The 16,818-nt window shown below is 39.8% G+C and overlaps 6 protein-coding genes across 11 annotated transcripts; 4 read left to right on the top strand and 2 right to left on the bottom strand.

Moving 5' to 3' along the window:
* Window positions 1-1,560: 1,560 nt before the first annotated feature.
* Window positions 1,561-3,013, top strand: LOC104813570. The gene is made up of 3 exons (XM_010541212.1): window positions 1,561-1,636; window positions 1,720-2,217; window positions 2,326-3,013. Exons 1-3 carry the CDS (start codon window positions 1,570-1,572, stop codon window positions 2,856-2,858), a joined length of 1,098 nt encoding a protein of 365 aa, XP_010539514.1. The 5' UTR covers window positions 1,561-1,569; the 3' UTR covers window positions 2,859-3,013.
* A 125-nt stretch (window positions 3,014-3,138) lies between these two features.
* Window positions 3,139-4,871, top strand: LOC104813568 (cytochrome c oxidase subunit 5b-2, mitochondrial). Its single transcript, XM_010541208.2, has 6 exons — window positions 3,139-3,441; window positions 3,627-3,712; window positions 3,962-4,012; window positions 4,191-4,257; window positions 4,369-4,448; window positions 4,562-4,871. Exons 1-6 carry the CDS (start codon window positions 3,264-3,266, stop codon window positions 4,622-4,624), a joined length of 525 nt encoding a protein of 174 aa, XP_010539510.1. The 5' UTR covers window positions 3,139-3,263; the 3' UTR covers window positions 4,625-4,871.
* On the bottom strand, window positions 4,810-7,164 carry LOC104813569 (probable amino-acid racemase). 2 transcript variants are annotated; one of them, XM_010541210.1, is made up of 3 exons: window positions 6,775-7,164; window positions 5,661-6,629; window positions 4,810-5,381 (listed from the first exon to the last, which is right to left on the bottom strand). In XM_010541210.1, exons 2-3 carry the CDS (start codon window positions 6,381-6,383, stop codon window positions 5,097-5,099), a joined length of 1,008 nt encoding a protein of 335 aa, XP_010539512.1. In that variant the 5' UTR covers window positions 6,384-6,629; window positions 6,775-7,164; the 3' UTR covers window positions 4,810-5,096. The 2 variants fall into 2 exon arrangements, with proteins under 2 accessions (XP_010539512.1, XP_010539511.1); XM_010541209.1 differs by having other exon boundaries at window positions 5,661-7,164.
* A 1,350-nt stretch (window positions 7,165-8,514) lies between these two features.
* LOC104813566 lies at window positions 8,515-10,691 on the top strand. 5 transcript variants are annotated; one of them, XM_010541203.1, is made up of 6 exons: window positions 8,515-8,672; window positions 8,801-8,892; window positions 9,350-9,588; window positions 9,773-9,863; window positions 10,256-10,367; window positions 10,457-10,691. In XM_010541203.1, the coding sequence occupies exons 2-6, from the start codon at window positions 8,888-8,890 to the stop codon at window positions 10,508-10,510; spliced, it is 501 nt and encodes a 166-aa protein (XP_010539505.1). In that variant the 5' UTR covers window positions 8,515-8,672; window positions 8,801-8,887; the 3' UTR covers window positions 10,511-10,691. The 5 variants fall into 5 exon arrangements, with proteins under 5 accessions (XP_010539505.1, XP_010539507.1, XP_010539508.1 ...); XM_010541205.1 differs by having other exon boundaries at window positions 8,516-8,672; window positions 9,345-9,588; XM_010541206.1 differs by having other exon boundaries at window positions 8,516-8,672; window positions 9,327-9,588.
* A 560-nt stretch (window positions 10,692-11,251) lies between these two features.
* On the top strand, window positions 11,252-13,587 carry LOC104813565 (methyl-CpG-binding domain-containing protein 10). Its single transcript, XM_010541202.2, has 2 exons — window positions 11,252-11,508; window positions 12,483-13,587. The coding sequence occupies exons 1-2, from the start codon at window positions 11,446-11,448 to the stop codon at window positions 13,353-13,355; spliced, it is 936 nt and encodes a 311-aa protein (XP_010539504.1). The 5' UTR covers window positions 11,252-11,445; the 3' UTR covers window positions 13,356-13,587.
* Window positions 13,588-13,978: 391 nt separating this feature from the next.
* Window positions 13,979-15,034, bottom strand: LOC104813564 (protein LURP-one-related 5-like). Its single transcript, XM_010541201.1, has 2 exons — window positions 14,718-15,034; window positions 13,979-14,552 (listed from the first exon to the last, which is right to left on the bottom strand). The coding sequence occupies exons 1-2, from the start codon at window positions 14,943-14,945 to the stop codon at window positions 14,154-14,156; spliced, it is 627 nt and encodes a 208-aa protein (XP_010539503.1). The 5' UTR covers window positions 14,946-15,034; the 3' UTR covers window positions 13,979-14,153.
* Between the last annotated feature and the right edge of the window lie 1,784 nt (window positions 15,035-16,818).

The raw sequence follows: 16,818 nt of genomic DNA, 5'->3' as shown, positions 1-16,818 counted from the left end.
TAGGGGTGGGCACGGGTCGGATACCCGGGAAAATCGAGAGATTTGGATTCGGATCCGGGAGGCTCGGGTATTTAACTATGAGATTTGTATCCGGGATTTGGTATTTACGAGTATCCGGGGTACGGGTATCCGGAATAATAGTCGGGTACTCGCGGATATCCGGATCCGGATTTATTTAAGAAAAACAACAATATTCATATATAAAATTTTTAAAACATGAAGATATATTTATAAAAATTGTTGAATTATGATAAAATATATAAGACAAAAGAGATAATAAGAGACAAATAATAATAAATTTAAATTTTTTGAATTAATATTAAAAAAATATGAAATTATTTCATCTAAAATAATTGTATTTTATAAAAATATTATATAAATATAAGATATAATTATTTATAATCATAATACGCGGGTACCCGCGGGTATCCGGTTTTAAAAATTCTATTATCCGGATTTGGATCCGGATTCACGGGTATTAAAAAATCAGGATTTGGATTCGGATTTAAAAATTATGAGTACCCTAAAATCGGGTATCCATGAGACGAGTATCCGACGGATACCCGATTTTTGGGTATTTGTGCCCAGCCCTACATGCAACACAAGTGTAGGGTGCTTTTTTGTTATACGTGATCTTATTATAAAACTTGGATAGCTTAATTTTAATATCAGGATGTAGAATTATATAAATATAGTCACATGGGCATGCATGCATGCATGATTCAATTTAAAATAAATACTTAATGTTCCCTCTATGCCAACACATACATATTTATAATAATAACAATATATCAACGCACATCTGGGTGTTATGTTGTCTTGTCACTCCCATTAGAATCATATATATTCAGATACCAATTAATCATTATCCTATATCATTCTTTGGTACATTTTATTACGATATATTTTTTTTTGTAATATGATTGAGAGTCGGTTGCAGTCGTACCTGCACCAGAAAACAACCAAATCCCCCAGATCATGTGAACGTTGCATCGTCTACACATTTACATTTTCTTACGCATTTAAATTCAATTTCATATTTAAAAACAAACACATAATGAGTGCGAATATTATCAGAGTTGACTTTGTTGAGAATATGTTTTCGACATCTAGACAAATTTATTACTTACATCAGTAGTTTATGATACAATTGCAAATTATATCAGGACTCGTAAATTCAATGATTATAATGTATTAGACACACGTTTTTTTTTTTTACCCGAATATGATTTTATGGTTGTGTTTTCAGTAGCTTCAATTTACATCACATATAAAATTACAGACGCATTAAATACGACCGTGGGATAGGCTAATTAAAATTCATGGAAAGTTTTATTTGCGATATTAAATCAGGAGACAGGCTAAACAGATATTTAATCGAATCCCAATCGTGAAGGAAGTGTTTTCTGAGCTGTCTGTGTGTATACGTGGCGTCTGGTCTGACAACAGAGCCCAGGATGCTTCCAGTGGCATTCTCGTAGTTTTGTCCAAAACAAGTGTCATTCTTAAAAGCTGAATCTCATAAAACCCAAGTCCTCCCCCCCACCAATTCTTCGAAAAGACATCACAATGTACAAAACCTTGGTATTGTTAGCGTTTCTCTTCTCGAACGCTGTCTCGGTCCCCATCCGTGACGGTGAGTCCAATTTCTTCTATCAATTTCCGCATTATATTATAAGTTCTATATAAATATAAAACGGTTGACGTTATATTATTCAGGTCTATTACCGAATGGCAATTTCGAGCTTGGTCCAAAATCGTCACAGCTGAAGGGCGTATTGGTCACGGACCGTGCCGCGATACCGAAGTGGGAAATCTCGGGTTATGTAGAGTACATAAAAGCCGGTCAGACACAAGGCGACATGCTTCTCGTCGTGCCCGAGGGCTCGTCTGCGGTCAGGTTGGGCAATGAGGCCTCCATCCGCCAAAAGATATCTGTCAGAACCGGCCAGTTCTACTCCATCACGTTCAGTGCGGCTCGGACCTGCGCTCAGGAGGAACGGCTCAACATATCGGTCACGCATGAGTCGGGGATCATACCGATCCAGACAATGTACAGCAGCAACGGCTGGGACTCGTACGCTTGGGCGTTCAAGGCCGGTGGACCCGATATCGAGGTCCGAATCCATAACCCTGGTTTAGAGGAGGATCCTGCTTGTGGACCCTTGATCGACTCGCTCGCCATTAAAGCCTTGTCCCCTCCAAGATTCTTGAGAAGTAAGTCATGCCCACTTAACTTTTTTCCGAAATCTACCCACTGATCAAGTCCCATTATCGAAATCCTCAGACAGAAGTGCTGAAATGGTTAAAGCTTTGAACTTTCAGATAATATGATAAAGAACGGTAACTTTGAGGAAGGGCCGTACGTGTTTCCGAATGTGAAATGGGGGGTCCTGATCCCACCGTTCATCGAGGACGATAACAGTGCCTTGCCCGGTTGGATCGTCGAGTCGTTGAAGGCGGTCAAGTACGTGGACAAGGCCCACTTCGCCGTACCAGAGGGCCATCGAGCCATCGAGCTGGTCGGAGGAAAAGAGAGTTCGGTGGCTCAGATCGTGAGGACTACGCCCAACAAGTTCTACAAGCTCACGTTCGCCGTCGGTGACGCCGGTAACTCCTGCGAGGGTCCGATGGCGGTCGAGGCGTTCGCCGGCCGGGGGAGGATCTCGGTTGATTACGTGTCCAGTGGCAAAGGAGGGTCCAAACCAGCTCGACTCATGTTCAAGGCCATCTCGGCTAGGACACGTGTCACTTTTCTCAGCACGTTTTATCATACCAAGAGCGACCACTCCGGTTCGCTCTGTGGTCCGGTCATTGATGACGTCAGGCTGGTTCCTGTCCGTAGTCTCCGAGGTTGAAAAAAAAAAACTCGAGTCTACTTTTAGGATTTGATCCAATACATATAAATTGGGTTCTGATGACGGCGATGGACTTGAATATACAACGGTTATAAACAATGTAATTTCTGTTCCTATATTTTTTATAATTAATAATAAGATATGTCTTTGCACAATTTCCCCATATTTTTTTAGACCGATAAATCTCGATGTAATGAATTTATTTTTTATACGAAATTAACCCTCTCTCACATGGGTTATTTATTCCTATAGGCAATATAGATATGGCACGTGCCGGAAATTAACCCAGTCTTCTCTCTTCCGTTCGTTTCCCTTTCAAGCGCTCGGGGATTAGAAAATTAGACAGGTCTTGACCTGAGTGTGATCCCAACGAAAACCCTAAATCTCCGGAGAATCGCCACCGCTATGTGGAAGAGAATCCTTCCACCGCAGATCAAACTCCTCGCCTCCGCCGCCGGCTCCCGCGCCGCGCCGCTGTGCGGTCACGCCGTCGCAGAGTCCTCTTACCTTTCTCTCTCGACTCGTGCATCCTCCATTTCCGCTTCTTCTTCGATACTGGTCCGCCAAACCAGCTCTGCTTCAGGTAAACCCCCGATTTCGATCTAGGCCGATGGTTGTTTTCAGTGTCGTTGATTTTCGCTGGTCTGTGCGGTGATGGACTAATGGAATCAATGGATGCGTGTTATAGACTCTTTTGTTGGATTGTGAGATTGAATTTTGTAATTTGCGTCTCGGTTTCTGAACGCAATGGTTTTTCTTTTTCTCCAGCGGATACTGCTGTGAGGAAGCGTATTGAAGATGTGATGCCTATTGCCACTGGGCACGAGAAAGAGGAGCTAGATGCCGAGTTGGAGGTGATTGTTCTTTGTAATTGTTGATTTTGAAATTTGAATGAGATTTGATTACATGAACTATAGTGAAAAGCCATTCCGAGAGAAGAGTATTGAGTTGATGAGATTATGATTATCTAATGATTGGAGGTGGAATCATGGTATGGACATATATATTTGCATGACTGGTTGAAGATTCTAATATGTAAGTAACTGAAATCTCAAACCTTTCGATTATGGAACTTGATTATAATTCTGGTTTTTGTCTCACAGGGAAGGGAGCTGCTTGATATCAACTTCCCCACCGGCCCTTTCGGAACAAAGGTTAGTGCGGTTGAAAACTGGGAAAACACAAACAAACTTGTTTTATTATTGTATGATGTATCTTTGCCCAGTGGAGCTGTGATGTTTCTACTGATATGTCGTATGATCTTGAAAATAATATAATTGCATTCATTGACTGATGATTGTCGTGTATGCTCACTTGATTCCTGGACCGCAGGAAGTTCCTGCTGTTGTCAAGTCCTACTATGACAAGAGGATAATTGGATGCCCCGGAGGTGAAGGAGGTGGGTACCCTGTTTTCCTTTCTCATTTCTCCATCAATACCCGCAGTTCTCGCCTATGGAAATGATGATATCGGATTAGATCATGGGTCCTTTACTGTTGTGAACTGTCAGAGGATGAACATGACGTCGTCTGGTTTTGGCTTGAGAAAGGCAAGCCCTTTGAATGCCCTGTGTGTTCGCAGTACTTTGAGGTAAGCAGAAAATAACATTACTCTGATATGCATATATATTATATATATATATCCATACAGCCACCCGTAGATATGTTTATAATCTGCAATTCCTTACCAAAACATGCTGATAGCTTCGAGTGGTCGGCCCTGGGGGACCCCCTGATGGGCATGGGGATGACAACCACCATCACTGACCCGGTCATCTTCGGATTCAAGACTCATCTTACTGGAATAAAAAAAAAAAAGATTTTTGGAACGGTTTCTGGTACATTTTTTGGCTTCGGATACTCGAAAGCCTGAGTTTTTTTTTTTGTTTAAATTTTTAGATCTTTGCAGCTTGCTTCACAGATTATAAGCAGAAACGTCTCAGTTGGTTGACTTGTCAGCCTTTGGCCGAATGAACACTATTCTTTTTACAAAATAAGTATTATTTTTTATTTTTATCCAAAACTGAATAAAAAATAAACCCACGCGCACAGCCTAACATTTATCTACATCTAAACCACCAAAAGCCCAATTGCTATATTTAATGGGCCTAAGGCCCAACTTCCAATTGCTATCACACGAGCCCGTTTCCCAATCGCGGAAACGTCACACAGAATCGGTTCGATTCATCGACAACACGAAATGTCGGCAGTTTTTTTCTTTCGACGAGGGTAGTGGTGCTCAGGGATCTTCTTCGGCGGCGGCGGCGGCCCATTTGACGGCGAATCTGGCCAAAGCGTCCATGGGATCGACGCATTTCTTGAGGAGAGGATCGTCCCTGGGGAAGAGGTCTCTCATGTCGTCGGAGGCGAAGATGACTGTGTTCACCGCCCGAACCAGCAGCACCTGCAACGCTATTCTTAGCAGGTTCCGAGCTCCTACAATGTCTTTTCGGCTCATCGCATCAATGGCCGGATTCACCGTGTGCTCCATCGTCGCCTTGTCCGGAAGCACCGCCTCCATCCCCTGCTCATTCCCACACACAATTCAGTCAAGTCACTCACCCAAAGGCTCCAGAATTTGATTATCTTTCCGAGATTGCAGCACTAGATCCTTAATGCCCACTTTCTGTTGGAGCAACCCAGATCAGTTTCTCGTTTCATGTTTGGAATTCTGATGCGGGTTTTGCCTAATAGCCAATCACCCCTCAGACACCCAGATGCTAAGGTGTTCCACCGGTAAATCCGACAGAACAGTGGAACCTCAAGATGAGCTTTTTCATGACATTAAAGACAGAGTACTAACCTTGCTCTGGAGTTTCTCCTGGTAGAACCCTGCAGACAATGTTGCGTTTGAAGCGAGCACGCCTATTCGCAGAGGGCTTCCAGCTTCTAAAGGCTTCATCTTTGCCTGCTTGAGCTCTTCAGCCACGCACTCACCCATGTGGAGCAGAGGAACCGAACTATCCTCAGAAACCTCTTCATACCACTTGTGTGCAATATGACAAGGCATCAATATCAGTTTAGCTCCGGATTTCTCAAGAAATCTCCTCTTGTTCCTGAGATTCTCCACTATCAGGTTTGGATCTGGAGGTGCAGTCTCTGTTCTGTGGTACAGAGATGGAAACGAGCACTTCTCGTAAGAGAGAAGCTCGTTGTTCAGCATTGGATCCGAACAGAGCACATACGGCAAGGGGCTTTTCCCGTCTTTCGAGCTCCACTCCACGAGTTTCTTCAGAAAGCTGAGAGTAGAATTGGATGAGACGCCTCCGATTATGCCCACTGTGTTGGCTTGCCTGATCAAAGAATCTGCAGGAAGACTGTTGAGAATGTTTCGTGGATCTACGCTCAGACCAGAGCCTTTCTTGGGCTTTGGAAGATCATTGCTTTCATCCGTCTGCAATAGAATTGAAGAGTGTGGCATTGCTAGGACAGGATTCAGTCTGGTTTTACATGAATTCCGGTAAGATCCGACATGAGATGGACTGGTGAAAGTCTGGAGAGACATGAACAAACTTTTCTCGAACATATTAAGATAAGTACACCGGAGAGCAACCAGAATTCCGATTCAGACTGTTTCCGCTTCCTTAGAAAACCAGACACGAAATTCGGATCTTGAGGCGAAGCCCACCACAGAATACATCAAAGTTTGCAACTTTCAAGCCACAGACCATCAACATATTCTTTCATGAAGGTCTTTGTCTGTCTGTCTTTAAATCCGTGGCTTCAACTCGCTTTGTGCACTTTCCCCTTTCCTTTTCCTTGCAGGACGAACCTGAGAACGTATCTCTCAAGCATCAGCAAGCAAATCTCCTTGATGACAGACAGAAGCAAAGCACTAGCTTTGAGCAAAATCAAAAGAAATTTCTTTGCCCTTATCTTTTCCAGAGCACAGAAAAAAATATGATATAGTAGTGTACCAAACAGGAGGTGGGGCATCAAAAATGAAGAACAACGGTCTCAAATCTGCCCAAGTGTCAAGGAGGCTTTTTCCTTTGTCACATAGAAACAGATCCGATGAAAAACGGGCCAGTAGCAGTCACAGCAAGTTGAAAGAAGGAATCTTTGCCTCAGATTTTCACACGAGTCATCATTTTCGATTGGTTTTCACCATCAGACACAGAAGAAAGATAGGAAAAAACAGTGCAAGAACATGAGAGACAGAACATGATCCTTTTTTTTATTAAAAAAAAAAAACAAGAACGTGGGTCTCTGTGTTTGGTGCTCTGCAACTTGTGGGTTGTCCCTGTTAGGTGGATTGCTTTGTCTTCTGTTTCGTACTGAACCCCACATGCCCCACTGATTGCATGTTTTTTAGAGTAAAGAGTCCATCCGAATTTAAACTCTGGCTTGAATTTGGTAAAACAGACAACATTAGAAATCTCTAGAGAATTAATGATATTTCAATCAGAGAGATGATGATGGCCTTCTTGACTGGATAAAGTTTTTGACTCTATAAACTTTTTTTCCCATTTTTGTTATCTAAAAAACCCCGATAAACTAAAAATAAAGTAAAAACCATTTTTTGGGTAGGTTTTTCATGTAAATTTAATTTGTTAGTATTTTTTTATTTTTTATTAAAAAAATAATTATATAAATTATTCTAAACATAAAATACTCATTATTAATACTAAAAACCATTTTTGGTAAATTTTAAATATAAAATCTAAAAATAAGAAATTAAGATATTATTTTTACTAATCAAATTTTATAAAAACTGTAAAAACTACAAAAACTAAAAACCAAAAGACTTAAAACTAAAGTAAACAACTGAAAATAAAAACTGCATCCATTTAAACCCAAAATGAGTTTGATCACCAATAGTTGAATGGATATAGAGAGATTATACCTTACAGAATATTTTCCTAAGAAGATCTGGTTTTCAACTGTTCACTCTAATGTAAAAAATAAAAATGTATCAAATTTTTATTGTAGGTCTAATGAAAAAATTATATGTTTTGTAAGTTAACATTGATGTAAAATATCTAAGATTAAATGATTCAATTGGTAAATATAGAAAAAAATTTATTATTAATTCAGATTCGAGTTAATCCGAATTCATTTGGAGAGAACATCTATATGGGATTCGCGGTTTTAGAAGATGTAGTTGGTTTAAATATTCTAAAAACTCCTAGATTATAAAAAAAACATTCATGCAAAACTGCTAAAGGGTTGAGTTTTTCTACCTGTCTTTAACTCCATTGTTAGCGGTGCATAATAAACCTAGAGAATAAGGAGGAATATTGGATATATTTTCAGGGTAAAATAGAAATATTATAAATACCAAAACAGGAAAAGATGGAGGCCCACATCAGTTTCAAGTGGAGCTGGGTCGGCCCACAGTCTGGTCTAAGCCCATATTATATATACACAATTGTGAGAATAGGTTGCTCAACCCATGAATTATTTAAAGTGAAAAATATAAAGTATATTGGCCCAAAATACAAAATGTTAGGTTTGCCCATAAATTAATAAAGTGGGTGCATTCGCTGTCCACATTATCAGTAGAATGGTCCAAATCAATCCATGCATGTTATGGGATAAATGCGCCTAATAAAAAAAAAAATTGTTTAAGATTATTAACTAACATACAATTTACGAAAATATCCTCAGGGACACGGCATCCGTATAACGGCTGCGGGGAACGAAGAGCAGAAAAAAAAAAACAGGAAATAAAAAAAAAAAGGTAGAGGCCAAACCTTCTCTGGTTCCTGAAACTTTGTATGATCAGAGGGGTTGTGGCCTCGGATTCTTCAATAATAAGAAAAAGATGATTTTCTCGATACCCAATTGAACAATGAACCAATTTGGTTGAATCGTAATTGAAAGATCCCCCCTTTCTACTCCTTCCATTCATTTCCTATTATTTTTCTTAATATTTCATTAAAAAATTGCTTTTTTTTTTACATATATTTATCTGCTGATTGATTCTTCGTCTTTGACTAGGGTTATCTGTCGGCCTTTCTTGACAAATCGTCGAGTTTCCCCTGAAAATCTGGAGCTTCCTGATCTGTGGAGCTTCTGGGTTCGTCGATGGGGTGGGATCTCATCTCTTTGTTTTGCAGTTGACTTTTCTAGCGAATCATATGGCTGTTGCCAATCGTTAATGGCTCTGCAGATTCTTTAAGATCGGTTTTGATACTCATACTTGGATTCGGGGTAGATAAACCCTAGTTTTTTGTTGGGTAAATTTGCTTTCAGCAAACAAATTTAGGATTTTAAGGTTATTTGCTCTATTTATGCATTTAAGCGGATAGCTACAGGATCCTGATGTATGTAGCCATATGCTTTTGAAGATACAGATAGCAAATCTGTGTGATGTGTTTATGAAACTACACATTTTAGGATTTGCAGAAGCTCTTGCTTTTGACTCTGTAGCATATATTGCATTCATCTGAACTCAAAACAGCCAATTCTCTTTTTAATTTTGGAATAATCTAACAGGGCTGCATTCTGTTGAATCATTGATCAGAGTATGGTTTTGTAACAGAGCAGTGGCTGTGTGTCATGCTATAAAGATCCCAGTTTGAGTACTGCTCTGAACGAGCCGACATCCCGAGCAGTCAAGAGACCGAGTTTATTGGAAGATTTCTGGTCGGCAAGCACGTTTGATATGGACAACAGCACGTTTCCATCTCAGGGGAGCATTTCATCAATCAGCGCATCCAACCAGAACTTTGATTCTCAAGCCGGAGCCAGAAGTTCAAGGTTTCCGACTGAATTCGTAAATGACGGTACTTTCTCGGCTTCTATTGCAGACTCAACTCGGTTTCGTGTTACGGATTCATGGTCAGTTTGTACAAACAGAAACTTTGGAATAGGATATGGTTCAGATATGTAGCCACATTGGCTTTAACATCCAACGGTGTGTTGCTTATCGCTAGAAACTGCAAGATCTTATCTTTGTGATGACTGCAGGTCTTCTTCTTTGGAATCAAACCCGGGAGCGTTGGGTTGGGAAGGAAAGACACGATAACCGAGTGAATCACAATCGAGAACCTAAACTGAAGTGAGTCGCATTGTTACAACTTATTCCTCCTCTGAAGCTGTAAATTAAGTCTTAATGCCACCAGTCTGGAACTGTTAACAGAGATGAATGTTTCGACTCATTAGGATGATATATAGACCTTATGCACTCTTTTTCTTGTATAATCAATGACATCAGCTGTTATCTTTCATCTTGGCTAATCTCTGGATAACATAGATAGGTCATGTAAATCCCTGGTGGCTGATAAACTGTTTGCATTGGATGTGGTTGAACCTGGACTGAACCCTTGATGAAATCTTAGATATAGGCTATATATATATTCGCCATCACTTGGTTATATTACATTTAGGATGGCTAAGAGGGGCACATAGACAAAATGGGTTGGTGAGTTGTTTGTTGGCTTATCTTGTCAGAGCATTGGTTGTGTCAGCAATGGCTAAACTATGCTGGATTTGCAGTTGGAATCCGTCGTACGATAGCTTGCTCGGAAGCAACAAGCCATTTCCTCAGCCCCTCCCTCTCTCTGTAAGTTTTCTTGCCATTGGAGTGACATATATATACGCTGCAATCTGGTGTGTGTGTGTGTGTATATATAATTTCTTCTATGGTGGCAGGAAATGGTTGAGTTCTTGGTGGACATTTGGGAACAGGAAGGTTTATATGACTGAAGCCATTAACGAAACGTTTTCGAAGGACACGAGATTGGCCTGTCGGTGTGAAGACACAACACACACACACACACATATATATGCGTCTTTTTTTTTTCCTGTGAAAAGGTAACATCTCCTGTGTACTCTCCATCTTCGACTTCAATTGGTAATGATCGAGAAAACTGCAGTTGGGATCTAATGGCCAGAAACTGAATATTCATGGAATATCGTGAACGAGTAAAAACCTTGCAAATATAATCGGATATATATATATATATATATGTACACATAAATATATTTATTTCCCATGAATCGATTCCCATGCACATATAATAACAATCATATTTTCATATATTAAATAAGTACATTGTATTTCCTTCGCAATAAAGAGTTTTATTTATTTCCTCGGCTAAAACCTCACGTGTCAACCAAAGTTAGTTAATTCTCCCAATAACTCTAACACGTGTTTCCGGACGCGCGGGGAGCGAGGGAACCAGTTGATCCTACGGCCCACATCTCACGCTAGAGTTAGAAGCTCCGTGGACATGCCACGTGTCCTTCCGGACCTCTACTAAAATCGAAAACTGGGTGTGAAGGACACGTGTCGCGTTAAAAGAGGTCTGTCACTGAAATGATAATGTGTCACGTACCTCCCTATCTGAATTTATCGGTCACTCTAGTGGATTACGTGGACGTCCCCGAAAGACAGTTTTTTTTTTTCATTATAAAAAAAAAACACGATTACGGAATAAATAAGTACAATTTTACAGCATTTCAGAAGCAAACATATCCATTAGCGTCTCAACGGTTCTTGGCAACTCGTTACCAGAAAGGAAAGAACAGGAAATATCTCCAAAGATAGGGTTTTGTTGGAAGATATTTTCTGGGTTTATTTTATTTTACTTTTTTTTTTTGTAATCTCTTGTTCCAGGTGAAGAGAGACTGAGATAGAGATGGAGAACAAAGACGAACTTGTGTCTGTTGAACTCCCAGCTCCTGCTTCGTGGAAGAAAATGGTATGCCCCACAAATTCAGGCTATCTTTTTAATCCTATTTGATGATAATTTTATTGTGAAGTTTTATTTTTCTACTATGATTTTCGTCGTATGAGCACAAGTAGCCGTTGTGGTCTGTTTGCTCGTGTAGTTCTTTGTTTCTAGGTTTTATGTTTAATTTTTGGGAATTCTGAGATGTATTTGTTCTCTGTGCGGTTTGGGGATTTCATTTTAGTTCAATGTTAGAGTCTTGATGCGGAGATTCCCCAATTTGTTAGGAATTTGGAGGTTAGGGGTTTCTCGATGATGGAGTTAGGGTTTCTGCTCAATGTGTGAAATTGACTCTGCCTAAGCCCTGAAACTTTGTCGTGGTTAAAAGTTTTGGGGATATCCTATAGATTACGTCGGAATTGCTCGAGACGAGTCCTCTGCCTCTGCTTCTGCATATTATAAGCTCTGCTGTTTTCCGAATTGTCGGAAGATTGTTCAGTACTGTCCGAAGAAAACTGGAATTGTTTTTCTGAAAGGGCTTCGCCGGAGGTTTGACGGTTTCCGTCCTTCAAAATCGAAGTTGATGCCTTTGTACTTGTTCGGAGATTTTCCCGTACAGTCTTTTGTGATGTCAATTCTCTTTCCATTGGGATTGTGATGAAATTATTCCTTCTTAAGCTGAATGAAACTGTAGCAGTTGTTGGGTTGATGTAAGTTTTGCTCCTTTGTTATGTCTGTGTTCAATGCCACTGACCGTTGGTGGTTGATTTCTCAACGTAGAAATTTTGAGTAAATACTTTCTGTGCCATTTCCTAGAGATGGTGAATTCGTGTTTTGTTATCTGAGCCAGACCCGTTTCTTCGCTCAAACAGGCATGAATGTTCTGCAACTCTCTTAGTTTCATGCTGAGTTGGGTGAACGATTAATGTGTTTGGAGTGAATCCATTTCGTTTTCTTCTTTCTGGCATTTGTATATCACTTTCTGTTACTTTCTCTTCGTCCAGTTTTACCCGAAGAAGGTGGGTACACCCAGAAAGAATGAGATAGTGTTCATCGCCCCGACGGGTGAAGAGATCAGCGCACGCAAGCAGTTGGAGCAGTACCTGAAAGCGCATCCGGGGAATCCTGCAATCTCAGAGTTTGACTGGACAACAGGCGAGACCCCGAGGAGATCAGCAAGGATCAGTGAGAAAGCAAAGGCATCTACCACTCCAATGCTAGAGAAGGAGCCACTGAAGAAGAAACGGAGATCTTCTCTCACAAAGAAGGAGAACAAGGAGGGTGAAAAGGATGTTAAAACCGAAAATGCTGTGGCTGAGAAGGCAAATGGAGATGGTGAGAAGGATGCACAGCCAGAAAATGCCGAGACTGAGAAGGAGAACAAAGAGGGTGAAAAGGGTGCACATCAAGTAGAAACTGCTGATGCTGAGAATGAGAGCAAAGATGGTGAAAAGGTTGCAGAGGTAGAAAAGGCTGAAGCTGAGAAGGAGGCAGAAACAGACAAGAAAGAGGGTGAAAAGGATGAAATGGAGACAGAAAATGTTGAGGCTGAGAAGGAAAGGGGTGTACTTGAGGAGAGCAAGGGAAGAACCGAAGAATCTGCCAAAGATGAAACGAAAGAGAAGCCGGAAGACGCCACAGAGGGAGAAAAAGAGAAACCCGCAGAGGAAAAGACTGAAGAAAGCGCAGGCAGTGTTACAGCAGAAGCAAACGGGGAACAGATGGTGACCGAAAGGGAAGCAAACCTTCCAGTAGAAGTAGAGGCAAAAGCAGATGAAACTCAGAAACCAGAAGCTGCAATGGCGGAAGCAGAAGAGAAAGGGAAAGAATTGAAGGGGGAGGACTCAAACGTTAACCTGAAAGAGAATCAAGATTAGCCACAGCCACCGGCTTCAGTAAGTTGTTAAACCGCAGCGTTACAGTCTCTTTTGTCTGATATGAGTCGTAGAAATTAACATTATGGCCGTCGTTGTATTCTGTCGTTCAGTCCGTCCGTTGTTTAGAATTGAAGGGTGTGTCTTTAGGGACTAAACAAAGATCATTGACTTTTGTATTATGCTGATGTAAAGTAGGACTTGGACCGTATATTTTTAGCCGTAGTTTCGTCTCTGTTGATTTTCTATAATTTTCTTAATTGTCAATTAAAACTGTAATAAGTAACCGGCGAGAGCCACATATATTTGGGCTGTTGAGCTTAATGGGAGTTGATATTTAATGAACCGCGTGGGCAAAAGGCCAAAAGCCATGGTCCAAAACTGATCTCTACTAACTTAAAAAGATGTCGGCTTTGCCTGTTTTATACTGCGGCGGCGACTTTACGTGTCGGTAACGAACGTATGGTTCGTCCAATTGCGTCGGTTTCGAATGTCAAATGTATATGAAAGCGCGAGGGGACATCCTCCGGATGTTTGCTTTATGTCTGATTATTCCTTTCACTTCACATGTAACTCCGATTCATTATCTCCATGATTGATAATACATATATACATACACACGGAAAAGTCCATATCTTAATCTTTGATTAAGAAGCTGTGTGAATCAAATTCAATTACATGTCTTAAAGACAAGTAGGTCCACTGTCCCATTCGCTCCCTCTCATGTTGACAAGACCTTTTATGATTATCTCCACTCGGTTTTTGTTTCCCATCCCAAGAAAAACGTGGGAAAAAAATAAATCAAAAGGAACCTGGGTGCACCTGCTCTTCACCAACCTCGACGAAATCGTCACCGCTGATCTGATCAAGCACCAAAACCAGTCCCATGGCAAACGCTCCATCGAACCCTGGCTTCACGTTGAGGGAGAATACGTCTTTTCCGAGCATTACGTTCGTCGAGGAGTCCACTTTCCGGCGAATCTCCGCCATCTTCCGCCGCGTATCCGCCTCGACCACCGTGCAGGTCCTTTGACGGAAACTGCCTTCGATCAGATACTCCTCGCACCGACCGTTTCCGTACACCTCCACCGTCGCACCGCACCTCCCTATCACCGACGATCTCCGCACGCTGAAGATCGGTTTCTGACCGTCCGATCTCTCCCCCATGTACCCTTCCCACCTCCGCCGCAGGCTCGGCCTCTGTTTCACCGTTGAGAACGATAATTAGTTTGAATCTACAAATCTCAAAATATAAAATAAAAACAGAAACAAATCTCAGCCCATCACTCTAAATCCAATTTCCAGAAAGCCCTTTTCGACAAAATTCGATTTTGCGTCAGCCCTTTTCCAGAATAGTTTGCGTACCTTTTTTCTGAGGGTCAGGAGACAGCGACCGTGAGCGTCCATGAGGACAACCTCGTCATTGTCGCGGGTGTCGGGACCGCCGTAGGAGTCGACACGGAACACCAACGAGCCCTTGCAGTCGTAAACGGTGAAACCATCTCCGGCGAAGAACATAGACGTTTTCCGAACGGTCAAGTTCTTCGCTTCTCCGTATATATAACCATCGTCCACGACCAAACCTGCCTTCATGTTAGTTATCTGAAACTCGCTTCTGTTTCAGATCCCTGGCTGCTTCGATTACTTAGAGATGAGAGAAAGGGGGACTCTGAAGGAAACGAAGACGTTGAGGGGAAGATTTATAAAGGGAAGAAGAAACGGAAGGGGGGAGAGAGAGAGAATCCATGAATAATGTCAGATTGACACGTGGCGCTTAAAGACATTCGATGTACCAGTAGTTGGGTAAGGACTAACTGTTCACTTCAACAGTACCGTCAATGTATTTTGTCAGAGAATAAAAAAAAAAGCTAAAATAAAATTATATTTATTTTATGCAAGATATTAGGATAATGGAAAATGTGAAATGAAGCGCCTTTCAATGTTGGTTACGGGAAGATGCGCAGATGGAGCGAATGTCATCATTTTCCAGTTATTGGAATCTTTTAGTTTTAGTTACGAATAATAATAAGGTCACGTTTTTTTTTAAAACGAATTATTAATAAAACAAATACGATTCCGTCGTCTTTTCATAAACAATGAGGTCATAACCTTCTGATTATTGTGACTTTGCTTTATGCTGTAACGAGTGTTTCCCATTAAAATTTGATTTTCCTTAAGAGTAAAATTATAACCAATAATACGGTTTCTATTAATTAAAAAAAAGAACGTAGTTTTTGTGTGTGTGTGTGTGATTTCAATTAATTTTCAAATAAAATTCCGAATTTGTATGAAAAAACTATAAATTAAAATTGTATTAAGTATAAATATTACAGTTTTTTGAATGTTTTGTTAAAAAGGGTGAAAGTTAGTTTTTTAAAAGATAACGAGCTATGATTGACATACACACATATATATAAGAGCATTTTTATTTACATAAATAAAAAATATTTTGAGCCATATGAAGTAAATTATACACGAAAATATGATCGTGACAATATTTCTAAACATTCTAAGAATATGATATTCTCTATGTGTGCTCATATCTTTTTCAAAAAAATAATTTATTCACGTTGATATTTTTCCATTGAACCGTAATAATTTAACAGAAGTGCAATTCGGGGAATCTAAAGATGAAGTATTTTCTAAACCTAAAATTTAATATTTTATCGATTTTTGGTACAAATATTCTCATGCTTTATAAAGACTCTGTCTGACTAGTCGAAAACATATAAACCTCACATGCAGAGTATTTTTGCTTTTCGACCTCTGCGCTCTCATTGGTTGATGCTAACAAAATATTACTGTCTCTGAGTTTCACAATATTTGTCATTTTAACTTATTTCACATTTTTTAAGAAAACAAAAAAAAATCATATATACACTCTAATGACACAAAAATTGATATTATCATTAATAATCTATCGGAATTTATTAGTTTTTGTTAAAGATAAAAATGGAAGTTATTTTAAAATTTTGACCAGAAAACCTAGAATGACAAATAATTAGTAATATAAAAAATTATCTAAAATGTCAAATATTGTGAAAGGGAGGGAGTATTTTTTTTTTTTTTTTTGGTAAAACAAAATATTATTTGACGATTAAGAAATTGATATACAAAAGTAAAGTAAAGAACTAAATGGTACTTTTCTGTTGTACCCGTGAATTCAGAATATAATCGTGTTGGCAAAAAAAAAAAAATCTTATATACATAAAATAAACAAAGATATGGAGGAAAAGAAAGGCAATAATCGATTGATTGAATTGATTCGATTCGGTCGGTCCAAACCTGTTAGTTATAATAATCGTTTTTTCTGTTATTTGAACAACAACAATTCTTCAAATTTAGACAACTAATCGTTGATATCTTGCATGTCTTAACCTGTCTAGAAATCAACATCACATGTATATATACTTCTCGTGATCTTAGCTTATTAATTTATATTTCCTATACGATAATTTATAATGAA

This window comes from Tarenaya hassleriana, unplaced genomic scaffold, assembly GCF_000463585.1.
Source record: "Tarenaya hassleriana unplaced genomic scaffold, ASM46358v1 Cleome20, whole genome shotgun sequence".
NCBI classification, from domain to species: domain Eukaryota; kingdom Viridiplantae; phylum Streptophyta; class Magnoliopsida; order Brassicales; family Cleomaceae; genus Tarenaya; species Tarenaya hassleriana.
The sequence above is the reverse complement of the archived record's forward strand: the minus strand, read 5'-3'. Positions and strand labels throughout refer to the sequence as shown.